Source organism: Corvus cornix, chromosome 4A, assembly GCF_000738735.6.
Source record: "Corvus cornix cornix isolate S_Up_H32 chromosome 4A, ASM73873v5, whole genome shotgun sequence".
NCBI lineage: Eukaryota > Metazoa > Chordata > Aves > Passeriformes > Corvidae > Corvus > Corvus cornix.
This window is the reverse complement of record NC_047058.1, coordinates 18,290,204-18,304,048: the sequence shown is the minus strand read 5'-3', so window position 1 is coordinate 18,304,048 and position 13,845 is coordinate 18,290,204. Positions and strand designations below refer to the sequence as shown.

Sequence of the window (13,845 nt, the reverse complement as noted above, 5' to 3'; positions counted from 1 at the left end):
CTCTCCCATGTTCCCACTCCTCTCTCTGGCTGCAGTTGCTCTTACACTTACAAGGCTTTTCCTCCCTTCCTAGGTCCATGATCCCAGCAGTGCAATGCCCTGTTGCTGATGTGCTTGGCCTTGGCTCTGTTGGACACAGGAAGTTTCTGGCACCTTCTCACAGCAGTGACCCCTGCAGCACTGCCCCGCCCCCCCCAACACACCTGCAGTGTCCTGCAGATCCCAAAGACTGAGGTTTCCTCCCACTGGAGAAGTTTTGGCTGTTGAAATGAGGAGATTATTATAGCAATGCTTTCAGCATTATCCAGGTCATTTTCTCATACATTAATGAGATAGTAGAAATTTATGGAAGTCTTTATTGAATCTTAATTGCTCCCTAAGACCATGACTGAACTAGAAAGAGCGACTGCATTCTGCTTTGACTACTACAGCAGATGTTGAGGATACAGAATCCTGAACTTGGATTTGTTCATTTTTCACTTAAAAATACTGTTAGTTTTCCTTTAGAATGATACCAATCCATTTCCTGATAGTGCTGTATGAAAGGTGCTTCTGAAAAGTGACAGGAGTAATTCCAGTATTTAGTTTGCTACTAGAAGCCTAATATTTTGTTGAGGCTGTTCTTACTCTCTGCAAGGAAGAAGATTTTAAACCAGAATGCCACTGAAGAATTTAAAAGACATCTTCCTCACTAGCAAATGAGTTCAAATTAGCCCAATTACAATTAAAACATGACGTATTTATCAACCATCAGTGATGAGAAATAATGTAAATCAAGGACAAGTCTGTTTACAATTTAATAATCCACATCAAGCGACTACCAGGAGAATTTACCGATGCCTAAAAAATTGCCATAAATTACACTCTTGGTTGGGAAGTTTAAAGTTTTTGAAAAAGCTCAGCTCTTGCAGATGCCACTGAATATTAGAGATTCCTAAAGATGCAAAAATAGAACTCCTTTGGTTGAAATTACGTCCCTCTGTGAAACTGTAAAATCCAAAAAATGCAAAACCCAGAAGTTTTTGAATGCTGACTTAAAAACAAGAGCTGCGCATCACCATATTCTTGTGAATTTTTAACCTGCTATACAAGATCCAGGATCATACTCAGCATGAACAGTTCCCACAGCCTTTCACACTGTTGATAATTTCTTCTTCTAGCTTCTTCCTTTCCTCCTCTTTGGATGTCCGGTTATTTCTCTCCTCCCAGTTTGGATGGTTGTGACTGTGGAGCACTTTGCTGCTCTGTGTGTGCCACATTTCATAGTAGAGATTGCTGGGATTTGCCAGGAGCTCTGCGTGCCTGCCACGTTCTGCAACTTTACCCTGCAAAACAAAGGCAGTAAGTCAGGAATCCACATCACCAGATCCTTAGGAATATGCCAGCCTATGGACCACAGGTTCATGGTATGGATTAGAGCAGTTATTAATGAGAAGGAGCTTGAGACAGCAAGGAAAAACTGAATGCACAGCGCACTCACTTGTGTGGGCACTGCCAGCAGAAAACAAGGAGCCGTGCTCGTCTCTGCCTGCAGGTGCCTTTTGTCAACCTGGACAAAATCTGAAGTCCACCAGCATGGAAAGTTTTACTGTTTAAACTGGAGGAGTTATTTAAAGTAAATGTGGACCTCTGTATGAGGAGCAAGGTGTTCAACTACTCCTGCAAAGATCACATGAATGTATCAAAACAAACACATATCTGTCTTTGCTTGGTAACAAACACACATGAAGGAGCTAAAAGAGAAGAGCAAACAGAGGGACAAGCAAAGCACACCTAAGATCAAATCCTGAAAACAATTAGTGTAAACTGTGCTTTTATAGGTGCTCTGTAGCTTGTGTCACTGTAATCACCACCACAAAAATTGTGTGAGTGGTTCAGTTCTCTGGGCTGTTCTCAGGAGCAGACAGGATTTATTGACTATCAGCATGGAAAGGAAGAGTTGGAGAGGAGAATTCCATGAGAACTCAGAGAGAAAAACACCACCACTCTTCAAAAAACCAAACTCATCTTCCTACTCCAAGAGACACATTCACTGACTTCCAATTAAACTAATATATTCATTCTCCAGCCACTCTTCCTTCTGGGAAAGGACAGCATTATACAGACAACCACACGGCTTTGATATTAGTTCTAAATTCTGATCTACAATTAAATCTACCTCCTTGTGACATCTGCTGATGGACATGCTGGGAAAAAATTTGGGTCTTGGCACTTCTATTAGTAGTTATGCCAGTGGAATCTGAACAAACATACACTTGATCAACAGAACTGCAGAATTTATTTAAATCCTTTAAGTGATTAATTTGGAGTAGAGACCAGGCTTTTGAATTATGGCTTTTTTTTAATAACTCTTGACCAATCCTCAAAAATGGAACTTCTCTGCTCAGCTCCACAGCATCAGGATCTGTATCATTACTCCAACATTTACTCACTCAGGAATGATTCTGACTTTACCTCGGCAAAGGTGCTGGAATTGTGATTCCGTGATTACCACTGCTAAGCAGAACCAGCCACAGTCATCCTGGCTCATCCCTGCTCCTGAGCCTTATTTACCCAGCTGCTAACACATCAATCCTGCTGGGATGAGAGCGGCACACGTCAGCGCTGCCTCGGGAAGCCGGCGGGCACCGGCGGGGATGCGCTGCCTCCCTCACCCTCAAGCCCATCCTTCAGGAAAAGGGAGCACCCTGGCTCCTTCACAGTTCGAGGCTGTGCTTTTCTTTTTAATTTAACAGTTACACTACAACACAAAACACACTCTTAAGAAGCTGTGAAAACTTGCATGGAAAACAAAAAGCTGCTGATTGCCTTGTGACACGTTACAAAATGCTTGCGAGATGTTTTAACGTGCACTTGTAGAAAGGATACACCTTAGGAAAGGATTGTTCAGCAAAAGCTGAAAAAACAAAGCAGATCAAAACCAAATAAAAACTCCATGGAGCATTGCAAGTGATTTATTCCACTACTTCATCCTGAGATTCATATAAAGCTGAGTTTTGTGTAGCAAATGTCACCATTTCACAAGATATTGTTCTAGTTGTCCATGAAATCATTGAATGTAGTGTAAGAATAATTTATTTGCTTTTAGATGTGTATTTTAAGTCCCTAAATACACCTATGAGCACAAGCTTATAAATAGCAACTGATAAAAATGAATGCAGAGATAAATTTAACATCTATTATCAGCAGATTAGAGCACTGTACTTTCAGCATTATAAGTTGAAAGAATAATTATGACGTTATGATAAGGACATTTGTTTATTTTAAATCTCTTGCCAGATATGGGTAATAAAGAAAAAACTGGACTTTGGATGAGTGTGAGGTAACAGCTCAACACTGACATTAGGGAACCAAATGTTGAAACGTGTTGGTTTTTTCTTAGAAGAGAAGCCTACAGAAAGGGAATAATCACACTTTTCTACAGGTACAACAGAGAATGGTGCTCAGATTTTTAACATAATTAGGTTGAACAATCCTGCAATCGTATCTGCACAGAAACAGAACATGCTGTCCTCTCTCTTTCCACTGAGAGGAAAAAATGGATGTATGTGAAAAACAGACACTCACTGAGCCATGAGAGTGAAGCCTAAATTGGGGGAACACATTAGAAAACTTCATCTGACAGAAACAGGCAAAAAATTAGATTAAAAACATGCAACAGTAAGGCATAAAAATAACAATGTACAAGAGAGTCACACAGGCCAAGTTTGGGCTGGAATTTTCAAACGTGGTTTATTTCTAAACAAAAAATTTCCAGCAGCTTGGTGGGTGTGTAATAACTCAAACTGGACACACAGAGTCCCTAAACCAAACCCTGCTGTGATGTGAAAGTCACACAGCACCAGGTGAGCCCTCACCTGATCCAGCACGATGATCTCATCTGCATCCACCACTGTGGACAACCTGTGGGCAATGAAAATCGATGTCCGGTGCTTCACCATTTCCCTCATGGCTTTGAGAATGTTCTGCAAGATTGGAATAGACACAGACTCTTACACGCTCCTGAGTGGGATGAGGAGAAATAAAATGCTGCTGGAAATATGCAAATTACTGTAAATAAGTTTTGAGAAACATCTCTGGTACTGCTACAGCTTCCCAATAACAAACAGCCACGAGTACGTACAGGAGAAACAGAAGAGTTCCAAACATGAAATATCTGTGGTTTTGCAAAGCCTCGAACTGAAAAAAAGCTTGTATTCACAGAAAAACACAGCTATCCCCAGGGACAAAGGAAGAGAAGTGTCACTTCATTTCAGGGAAAACTTCCCCACGGAGCCATGCTGCACAAGCAGCAAACAGCAGTAAAAGCATCTGAAAATAAGAACTCCTCATGGTGGTAATAATAATGCTTTCCAATGAAAGTTAAAGAAAAAAATCCCTCTCAGTATTATGCCAATGTGGAACAAAGAGCAATTCTGGGAATTATCTATCTATCTATCCAGTGTTTCCTTTGTGAGCTCTATGCCATCTTCCAAACCACATCCCTCTGCAAGGAGCACTGACTGGGAATTTGTGCCCTCACTACCCTATGTGAAGTGTCCACTTTATTTCCCTGAAAATTTTTGTCACAAAACATTTCCATTCCCAGGCATACTCTTGTGGAAAAGCCTCATTTTCATTGCTGTCGTCCATGTGCATTTCAAAACTTTCAGCTTTGCTTATAACTCTGGCATAGATACAGCAAAACAAGAGAGGAAGAACCCAAGAACTGAGTGTGATGTGGACATTTCTGGTCCATGAGGAAGCTGTGCTACATTTCAGTGCTGTGCTATATGGATGTATAGCTCATATTCTGGATGCTTTGCATCTGGAAAATGAAAGTAATTTAGTGATTACAGGTCAATAAATTCACTCAATAATCTGCATAAGTGAACAGAGCTGTAGCTTAGCTCATTTTTGATGACATTAGTTTGGGAAATTACTGCTGGTGCTGAGAGTTTTGTGCTTAAGCAAAGATGTTGTTATGAAGCCTGATGCAGTTCCTGTCACAGTGTCACCACATCCATGTCACAGCCCTTCCTGTGGAATGAACACAAATGAATACCAGCACTGCAGGTCACACCTACCTCATCTGCTGCACAATGAACAAGGGGGGGTTTTGTCCTGCATTATGTCCCAAATATTTGGAAAGCTGTTCTGATGGATGCTGGATTGCATCTAAACACCTTCTAAAGTGGATTGGAAAGCTTCACACTTCATGGCTACCTGAGGTATTTGCACCAGTTTCAAGGGATGAATGTGTCAAGGTGAATGGGACTTCCAGAGTGGAAACAGAAAATAGCCCAGAGACAGCTGATATCCCTCACTGTCTCCCTCCAGGTAGATGGACTGAGCATCTCTGCTCTGCTCTTAAGGACAACAGCTTACACACAGCATCTCTTAATAACGCTGAGAAAACACTTGAACAGAATTCTTTCTCAGAGGAAAAGAACATGGAAAAGCATCAGCATCAGACATCATTGCACCACTTAAATTTTGGAATTTTTTATCCCAATTTACCTCTTCTGTAATTGAATCTAAAGATGATGTGGCTTCATCATAGAGAAAAATATGTGGCTCCTTTAACATTGCTCTAGCAATTGCAACTCTTTGCTTTTCTCCTCCTGGATGAGGGGGAAAGAGGAAAGAAAAGAAACAAGATTAAGTTACAATTGTGATAGTCTAAATTCAACAGCAGGACATGATTTTTGAGGGTTGGTTCTTGGTTTATTTCCTTTTTCTAATAGACATCGTAGTTACTGCTGACAAATGTCTGACATGTTACATAAGATAGCACACAAGTTCCTGCTCCCTGGTAAATTTAGTGATTCACGATTGCTCATCCTTTTGGAAAAGGACAGAGAACTATTTTGTATCTGCTCCAAGGCAAGAGTCTCACACAGGTGAGTAACAACGCTGTACAGTTCCTCACTCTGTACACCTGGCAGTAGGAGCCCATTTTCCTGGCCTAAGCTCTGCCCCATCCAGCAACTCTGCACTCACAAATCTCGTTTTCTCTCACCAGTGCTCTGTCCATGCCTGCTGTATTGGATTTCAGGCATTTTGCTCACACATTGTGTCTTTCAGGTCTCTCCTTGATATTCATCCAACTTCCCACCCCATAATGGCAAATTTCACTCAAGAACAGTTAATATGGTACTGAAAACCACCTTCAGCCTGCAATCTACAGCCTGGTGGTTTCTGATATAACCCAGTTTCAGACTAGTTTCCTTCCTTAACAATTCTTACAGCCAACATCTACTCAAGAATAACTCAGGGCAACTTTTACAGACAGGAAAACAGGTGCACTTGAGAACTTAAAATCTGCTAAACATTTGGTACGCGACGCAAACACGTCACATTTGTGCACTTGTCCTCCTTTGTTTTACTCAAGACTTCAAAACATTCCATTTAATACCATTATATTCTTGTTAATGTTCCATTGCTATCAGGAGGCAACATGCTTTCACAAACCATTTAAAAGGCTGGTGGTAATGCTGCAGTTCACATTTTAAACTGTCCTTGGCAGAACTCAGTAGCAATTAGAACTGTACGATTTACTCAGTCTATTTTAGTGTTCTCTCCCTCCCTCCCCTACACAGCATCTTCAAAACTCACAGCTTGACAATATCCATGTTTGAAAGACAGATTTCTGTAACCACATCCTTTATATTTGCAGCAGATCCATTTGTCTCATGTTGTTCCCCATTCACATTCAGGGCAGCAGCACAGTAACTGTTCCATTCACAAAGTCAGGGATTTGGGGCTGTTGCAGCTCTGCCTATTACACATCTATCAGCCAACGCTGATGTGGGTTCTACTTGGAATAACCCAAACAACTTGTTTTTCATTCTTTATTCTTGATGAATCAATCCTTGAGAACAGTGAGAACTGCACGAAATTCTACTTCACCATTTAAATTGGTAAAGCTGCATCATTACAGCTAAAACCTTGTTTTTCCACCGTGCACATAAACCCCTGGATTTTAAAGAGAACCACTTCAATTCACACAGCTTTTACTCCCCCTATTTCTGCCACAAAATAACAGAACAAATCAGGACTTTGTGTTCTCCTTAGACTTAAAGAAGCCTCACCCAACCAAAAAAAGCCCAACAAACTGATTCTGACATTAATCTTTGTAAGAATTTAGGGAGCCAACCTACTATTGAGAAAACTATAGATTCCAATTAGCAGTAACTTTCTTACAGAGCAACTGAAGGAACTCAGAGCTTTCCATTTGATATCTCCAATTCTTTGAACAATGACACCATTTCTGAGAGCATTGGCCTGAGACTCCTGTACTTTGGCTCCACACATTCCTGAAGCTTATCTACTACTGGTATTTGTCAATATTCATCTAATTGTTGAAAAGAGGAAACTGAAGCTTTTATTTCAGTGGAGGATGCCCACTCAGAGCTCAAAAGAATTCCACTGTCTTTCTCCTGAGTATTTTACATACTCTTCCTTCTTTAAATACAAACAAAGCAGGAAAACACAACTCCCTTCCCTTTCTAAACACCACCTTTGTGGAAGCACTGGCCGGTGGGTGCTTCTGACCATCCCAGTGGCAGCACAAACTGAAGGATGGAGGAAAGGCAGAACCCATTTTCAGAAAGGCTCTGTTACAGGAGTCTCGAGGGCAGAGGGAAACTCAATATAACCCCACACATTGGTCCAGACTTAGAAAAGGGACATGGAATCTTTCAGGCTGGAAAAGCCCCACAAAACCATGGAGTCCAACTGTTCCCCCAGCACTGCCAAGGCCACCACTAACCCATGTCCCCAAGTGCCACATCTACACAGCTGTTAAATCCCTGCAGGCCTGAGGACTCCACCACTGCCCTGAGCAGCCTGGTCAAACATTTGGGTGAAGAAATTTTTCCTAAAATCCAATCTAAACCTCAACATAAGGTTAAGGCTTCGAGCAACCTGATCTAGTGAAAGATGCCCCTGCTCACAGCAGAAGGGTTGATCTAGATGATTTTCAGAAGGTTCCCTCCAACTGAAACCATTATATTCTTCTATAAACACCAAGACATTTCAAACCTATTGTCAGTCAAATCCTCTTTCTAGCAATTATGAGTGTGGGGAGACAGGCAGCACAAGACAAATCTTTCATTGTTAGCACGATTCTCTTCAGTTCAGTTCTGCCAGTACCTATTTAGCACCTTCTATTCCCTCACCCAGATCTGTGCTTCACATATTTTATTTCCCTTCTAAGTTTCTCCATAATCCCATTCTGCACCGTGTACACTTTCTCCTGCAGACACATTCTGGGTACAGGCTGTATCCTCCCATCCCCTGTTTCAAAGGGACTAGGACTCCTTACTGCAGCAGCTGCAGAGAAAGAACCACCCCTCAGAGCTGTCTCTGCAACAGGCAGGACCTCTCTGCACCCACTGCATCCCTCTGCTCCTGCATGAGAGGGCCCAAAGCACACATAAAGTTCCCAATTCTAGTCCACTACCCAAAAAGATCATGAGAAAAATAATTTTTACTTAGATGCACCTCCAGCCTCACTTATAATCTCATTTAACACTATCCCTGAAAATACATTCCTCTGAATATCTTGCAGACTACAGCTGCCTTAAACTGCAGACCTTCATATTAATATTTAGCCTTTATAGGTAGGTATTTTGGGCTCCTCTCTACAAGGACATTGAGGTGCTGGAGGGTGTCCAGAGAAGAGACACGGAGCTGGGGAAGGGTCTGGAATTTAAATCCTATGAGGAGCAGCTGAGGGAGCTGGGAAAGGGGCTCAGCCTGGAGCAAAGGAGGCTCAGGGGGGACCTTGTGGCTCTGCACAAGTCCCTGACAGGAGGGGGCAGCCGGGGGGGTCGGGCTCTGCTGCCAGGGAACAGGGACAGGAGGAGAGGGAACGGCCTCAGTCTGTTCCAGGGGAAGTTCAGGTTGGATGATAGGAAGGATTTCTTCACTGAAAGGTCATGCACTGGAACAGGCTGCCCAGGACAGTGGTGGAATCACCATCCCTGGAAGTGTTCCAAAAAGGGGTGGACGTGGCACTTGGTGATGTGGTTTAGTGGGAATGGTGGGATTTAGGCTAAAGTTGGACTTGATCTTGGAGATCTTCTCCAACCTTAATGATTCCGTGCTACAAGCTAAATAAGCTAAAAGCAAGCCTGAGGACTAAACTTTGCACAGAACTTTGAGGCAGCAAAAGGGATACAAAAGCTGTGAGCCAACCTGAGAGCTTGAGTCCTCGCTCCCCGACCTGGGTGTTGTAGCCATTGGGCATCCTCAGGATGGCCTCGTGGATCCCTGCCAGCCTGGCCACTGCATACACCTCCTCTGCTGTGGCCCCTGTTTTGCCATAGAGCAGGTTGTAGTAGATGGTGTTATGGAAGAGAACAGCATCCTGCATTTGTGGGAAGCACATTTTAAATAAGAAACCATGAACAACAGGTTCAAAACTGTCCCCAGCCCGTGAAACAATCAATACAGAACGGCTTATATTTTTCTTTACAAAGCCTGAAGGTAAAAGTGTTTGGGGAAATTTCTTTCCCCAAAAAAGGGATTAATATATTTTGTGTCCTAAATATGTATGTCATGTGCACTTTCACCAGTGTGCTAACTCATTAAGGGTGGTAATCAACTATAAAGCTAAATCACTTAAAGCTGCAGGCAGTTTCTCATGGGGAGGCTTAAACACATTTCAAAATTGGATCTATATGATGATGCATATAAAAACCTAATATTTCCTGGGGGGGAAAAAAGTCTAGTTCCTTTGAAAGTCACCATGAAACACCACTGCTTTAGGACTGGCCTTCACTGAACCACAGTGCCAGATACTGAGATTTACTGTTACAATGGACTATCTGGGGAGAAGGAAACATGGAATACCTGAGGCACAACTCCTATTGCCTTTCTCAGACTTTCCAAACTGACATCTTGGATGTTCTGTCCAGCAACATAAATATTTCCTTTCTGAGGTTCATAGAAACGAAATAATAACCTCACGATGGTGCTTTTCCTGGAATTGAAAAGAATTGAAGTTAATGTTACATCCTGGTTTGCCATTTACAATCTCCAATCGGAATTGATGTACAAACAGAAATAATAAAAAGCAAACACAAGCAGCACCACATTTAAGAAACTAAATTCTGCATTGATTGGCATATTTAGTCCATTTACCCACCCTGACCCACTACCTCCTACAATGGCCACTTTCTTTCCTGCAGGGACTTCAAAGGACACTCCAGCAAGGACTTTCTGCCCCTCCAGGTATTCAAAATGCACATTGTCAAAGGCAATGGAAGCAGTCTGGGGGGTGATCTGCAGGGGTGGAGCCAGCTCTTTGTCCTATAAAAAGAAGAGCTCCACTTTAACTTCTGGGCAGCAGACATCTCCAACACTTCAACAAGCTGAACAGTCCCTTTCCCACCTCAGAAAAAGGCAAACAGACACTCCAGCTCAGATATGTGGAAAATAATCATAATTTGCTGCACAAGTGACATTGGTTTGCTCTTCCTTTTCCCCAAAGGAGATAAAAATTCCTGCTGTAAACACTCAGCCTCATAACTTCTTTCGCAATATAGTCTGCATCATTAATTACCAATAAAAATTCAACCACGAGGCATGAATACTTAAATAAAAAAATCTCAACACCAACACAGCTTCAGTGAAGGAATTTTTGCTTCTCTGCAACAAAAAAAAAAAAAAAAATCAACTGCTATTGCAGTAACTGCACTTAAAGAAGAGGCAGAACAGCAATCTTATACACAACTCTTTTGTGAATAAAAATTAAACCTGGAAGATCAGGACAGGGTGAAATGATGGCATTGCCACAAACAGCCCTATTAAATACCCAGATACTTCAGGAAAATAAGCTACTACTTACTTTAATTTTGGTATCTACACTGAGAAGTGTAAACAAGGTATTCATGTCTATAAGAGCTTGTCTTGTCTCTCTGTACACTGTTCCCAGGAAGTTTAGGGGCAGAGAAAGCTGGAACAGCAATCCATTCACCATTACCAGATCTCCAACAGAAAGGCTGCCTTAAGACAAAAGGGGTGTGAGAGAATAAGGAGACTTGAAGGGTTGTCTTGTTAGGATGCACCAAAAGACTTAAAAGAAATGATCAAGTCAATCAAGTCTAATTTCTTTTATCCCATTTCTAAACCCAGATGTTTAAATAGCAAACGAAACCCAAGAACCCACTCCCAGATTTTATACAGGTGTGCCTGAAACTAATGGCAATGTTTCTGTGGATTTCACTTTTTTAAAGATATAATAGCACTGGCAAATAAGGCAAGCAGCATATACAACATCAGATTGTACAGCTGTAAAATCCACAGAGAGGCCTAAGGAAGTTAAAAGGGGAGGAAGTAATATATGGAAGCACAAATCAGGAAAGACAATCTTAAGTACAATTACAGACAAATCCAAATGATAGAATTTGTCATGATCAAGAGAAAGCTTTCATGCTGTATATACCACAGAGCTGCTAAAACACACTGAGAACCTCTGGGCAGCTCAGTATCAAACAGGCTGATCAAGGGAAAACTCAGGATGACACACCAGCTAAAGGTAAGTGCCAGGTCAGTTCAGCTGAAACAGGCCCAGAAAGATGATTTAAAGCCGTATTTCGACCATCCTGCTTAAAGCTATTCTAAATCTTCCTAAGAACAGCCATAAACTGCACCTACTGACTGATCTGTTCAGTGTAACCCTTCCCTGCCCTGGCATCTTTAAAAAGGGCAAAGCAGATGCAAGAAAGAGCACATGGTATAAAGGTCTGCCCTTCAAACACTTCTGGATGTTAACAGTCTTTAAAGCATCATTATTTTTACTCTAGAACCACCTTGCTTTAGCAGAGCTTTATCCCAATACTGTATTTGAAGCTTGTACTGTGTCTTCCTAATCAAGCAGGCTTTACTTTATGTAGTAAATTAGACAAGTATAGAGCATAGAGAAGCAATTCTTTTAATAATGTGCCGTTATTAATGTAAGGAAAGTGAATTATTGGTAAAAAACTACTGGAGACAAAGCACAGGGGTATATATACACACTGAGTCTTGCCAACATGGGAAGGGAGAACGGCAAAAAGAAAGGATCTTGGGAGAAGATCCACAGAAATATTTGTATTATAGAAGTGCCTTTCAAAAACCTTCAAGAAAAACTTCCTGAAGTGACATTTTCTTGGGATCTTTCTTTAACTGCTAAACTTTTAAAATGTTTTTGATAAAATCATAGTATGATTGAGAGAGTCATCGAGAGAGAGAGAGAGATAATGGAATTAATAATACTCCAAGAGGTAGAAATAGACAAAACCTAAGCAAGAAACTCTCAAGCAAAACCTCTCAAAATGAACTATCACATCAACCCTCAGTTAATTAAAACTAACACCTCTGCTGTGGATGACTGAGGTAAAGGACACTCATTTTAGGCTTACAGACAGATGAGTTACCTGCAAGAATGCCCTGGCTGGCGAGCACCATGATGGCTGTTAAACCGACGCTAAATATAGCGCTCTGGCCAAAGTTGAGGAGAGCTAAAGTAGAGGTAGTCTTCAGGGAGGCTTTTTCATAGATCTTCAGGAACTCATCATACCGTTGGGCTTCGTATTTTTCATTATTGAAATACTACAAAACAAACACAAATGGTAAATGTGACAGTGTCAAGGATGTTAGACTGTTTGAGTGGCTATAAAATCCAGTATGAACAGACTACGTGCACTGACACACACAGCTCCTCTCCAACAGTTCTAGGGACTAAAGGAAAGAAATCACAGAATATCCCGAGTTGGAAGGGACCCACAAGGATCATCCAAGTCTAACTCCTGCCCAGGACACCCCAACAATCCCACCCTGTGCCTGAGAGCATTGTCCAAACACTCCTGGAGCTCTGGCAGCCTTGGGGTCGTGCCCATTCTCTGGGAGCCTGCTCAGTGCCCCACTACCCTCTGGGTGAGGAACCTTTCCCCAATATCCAACCTAAACCTCCTCTTCAAGACCAAGTTTACTCTTTGCAGAAATTGATGGTCAAGGTGATTCAGCCATGAAAGAAACTTCTCACTCTTTATTAGCAAAGAGATTTTTTCAGCCCCCCTAACAACCTTCCTGCTACTCTGTCAATGCCACGCAGTACTCTTCAAATGAATAATGCTTAAAAATATGCTATTTTTCCAAATATGCAGTCCTATAAAAGATGAATCTTATGACTCACTTCCCTAAGGCTGACAGAAGCAAGACAAAGAGCCTGGTAGTAAAGACTAGCCTTACCTTCACAGTCTCATAATTCAGGAGCGAGTCAATGGCAGCGTTACCGGCATCGTTATCAGCTTTGTTCATTTCTATCCGAAACTTAGTCCTGGGAAAGGAAGGTTTGATCCAGTCACGAGTTCAAGCTGAGGCATCAGAGCACCCTGATGAATGTGAGGGCAGGGCCTGCCTTACCTCCACTGTGTAATTCCTATCGTGAATGCTGCATAGGCTCCCAGCGTCCCCAGAGTGACCAAAGCAAACTCAGCACCGCATTTGTAATACTGGAAGATTTAAAATCAAATGGAAAAAAAAGAATCATCATCATCATTTTCAAAATTTTGCTGCTGTCTTCAGCTAAGCTATCCTAATTTTAAGACAAGAAATGATGGTCCTTCCCAACACAATCCCTGCTCTGAACAGCTTAAGGCTAAATAAAGGCTTAAACTCAAAAAGAAAGCAGCAAGAAGGATTTAGATAAAAAGATTGGAAGCAATAACCAAGAGCTGGTGTGTATAATACTACAAAGTTATTTTTCACATTATAAAACATAAATGCTGCTGATGCTTGTGCCGTTTTCACAAAAAAGCATTTGTTTCCATGCTTTTTGAGTGGATTTTGAAAGAAAGCCGAAGACTGTGGAAG

At 41.7% G+C, this 13,845-nt stretch overlaps 1 protein-coding gene across 1 annotated transcript in view; it reads right to left on the bottom strand.

Annotated features, from left to right (window-relative positions):
• Positions 1 to 328: 328 nt before the first annotated feature.
• ABCB7 (ATP binding cassette subfamily B member 7) overlaps positions 329 to 13,845 on the bottom strand; it is a 36,173-nt gene continuing 22,656 nt past the window's right edge. The window contains exons 7-16 of the mRNA XM_039571796.1: positions 13,396 to 13,484; positions 13,222 to 13,309; positions 12,408 to 12,582; positions 10,838 to 10,995; positions 10,136 to 10,299; positions 9,841 to 9,970; positions 9,184 to 9,355; positions 5,500 to 5,603; positions 3,858 to 3,965; positions 329 to 1,325 (exon numbers count right to left, since the gene is read on the bottom strand). Of these exons, the coding sequence (XP_039427730.1) occupies positions 1,107 to 1,325; positions 3,858 to 3,965; positions 5,500 to 5,603; positions 9,184 to 9,355; positions 9,841 to 9,970; positions 10,136 to 10,299; positions 10,838 to 10,995; positions 12,408 to 12,582; positions 13,222 to 13,309; positions 13,396 to 13,484 (1,407 nt within the window). The 3' untranslated portion in view covers positions 329 to 1,106. The remainder of the gene's footprint in view (positions 1,326 to 3,857; positions 3,966 to 5,499; positions 5,604 to 9,183; positions 9,356 to 9,840; positions 9,971 to 10,135; positions 10,300 to 10,837; positions 10,996 to 12,407; positions 12,583 to 13,221; positions 13,310 to 13,395; positions 13,485 to 13,845) is intronic.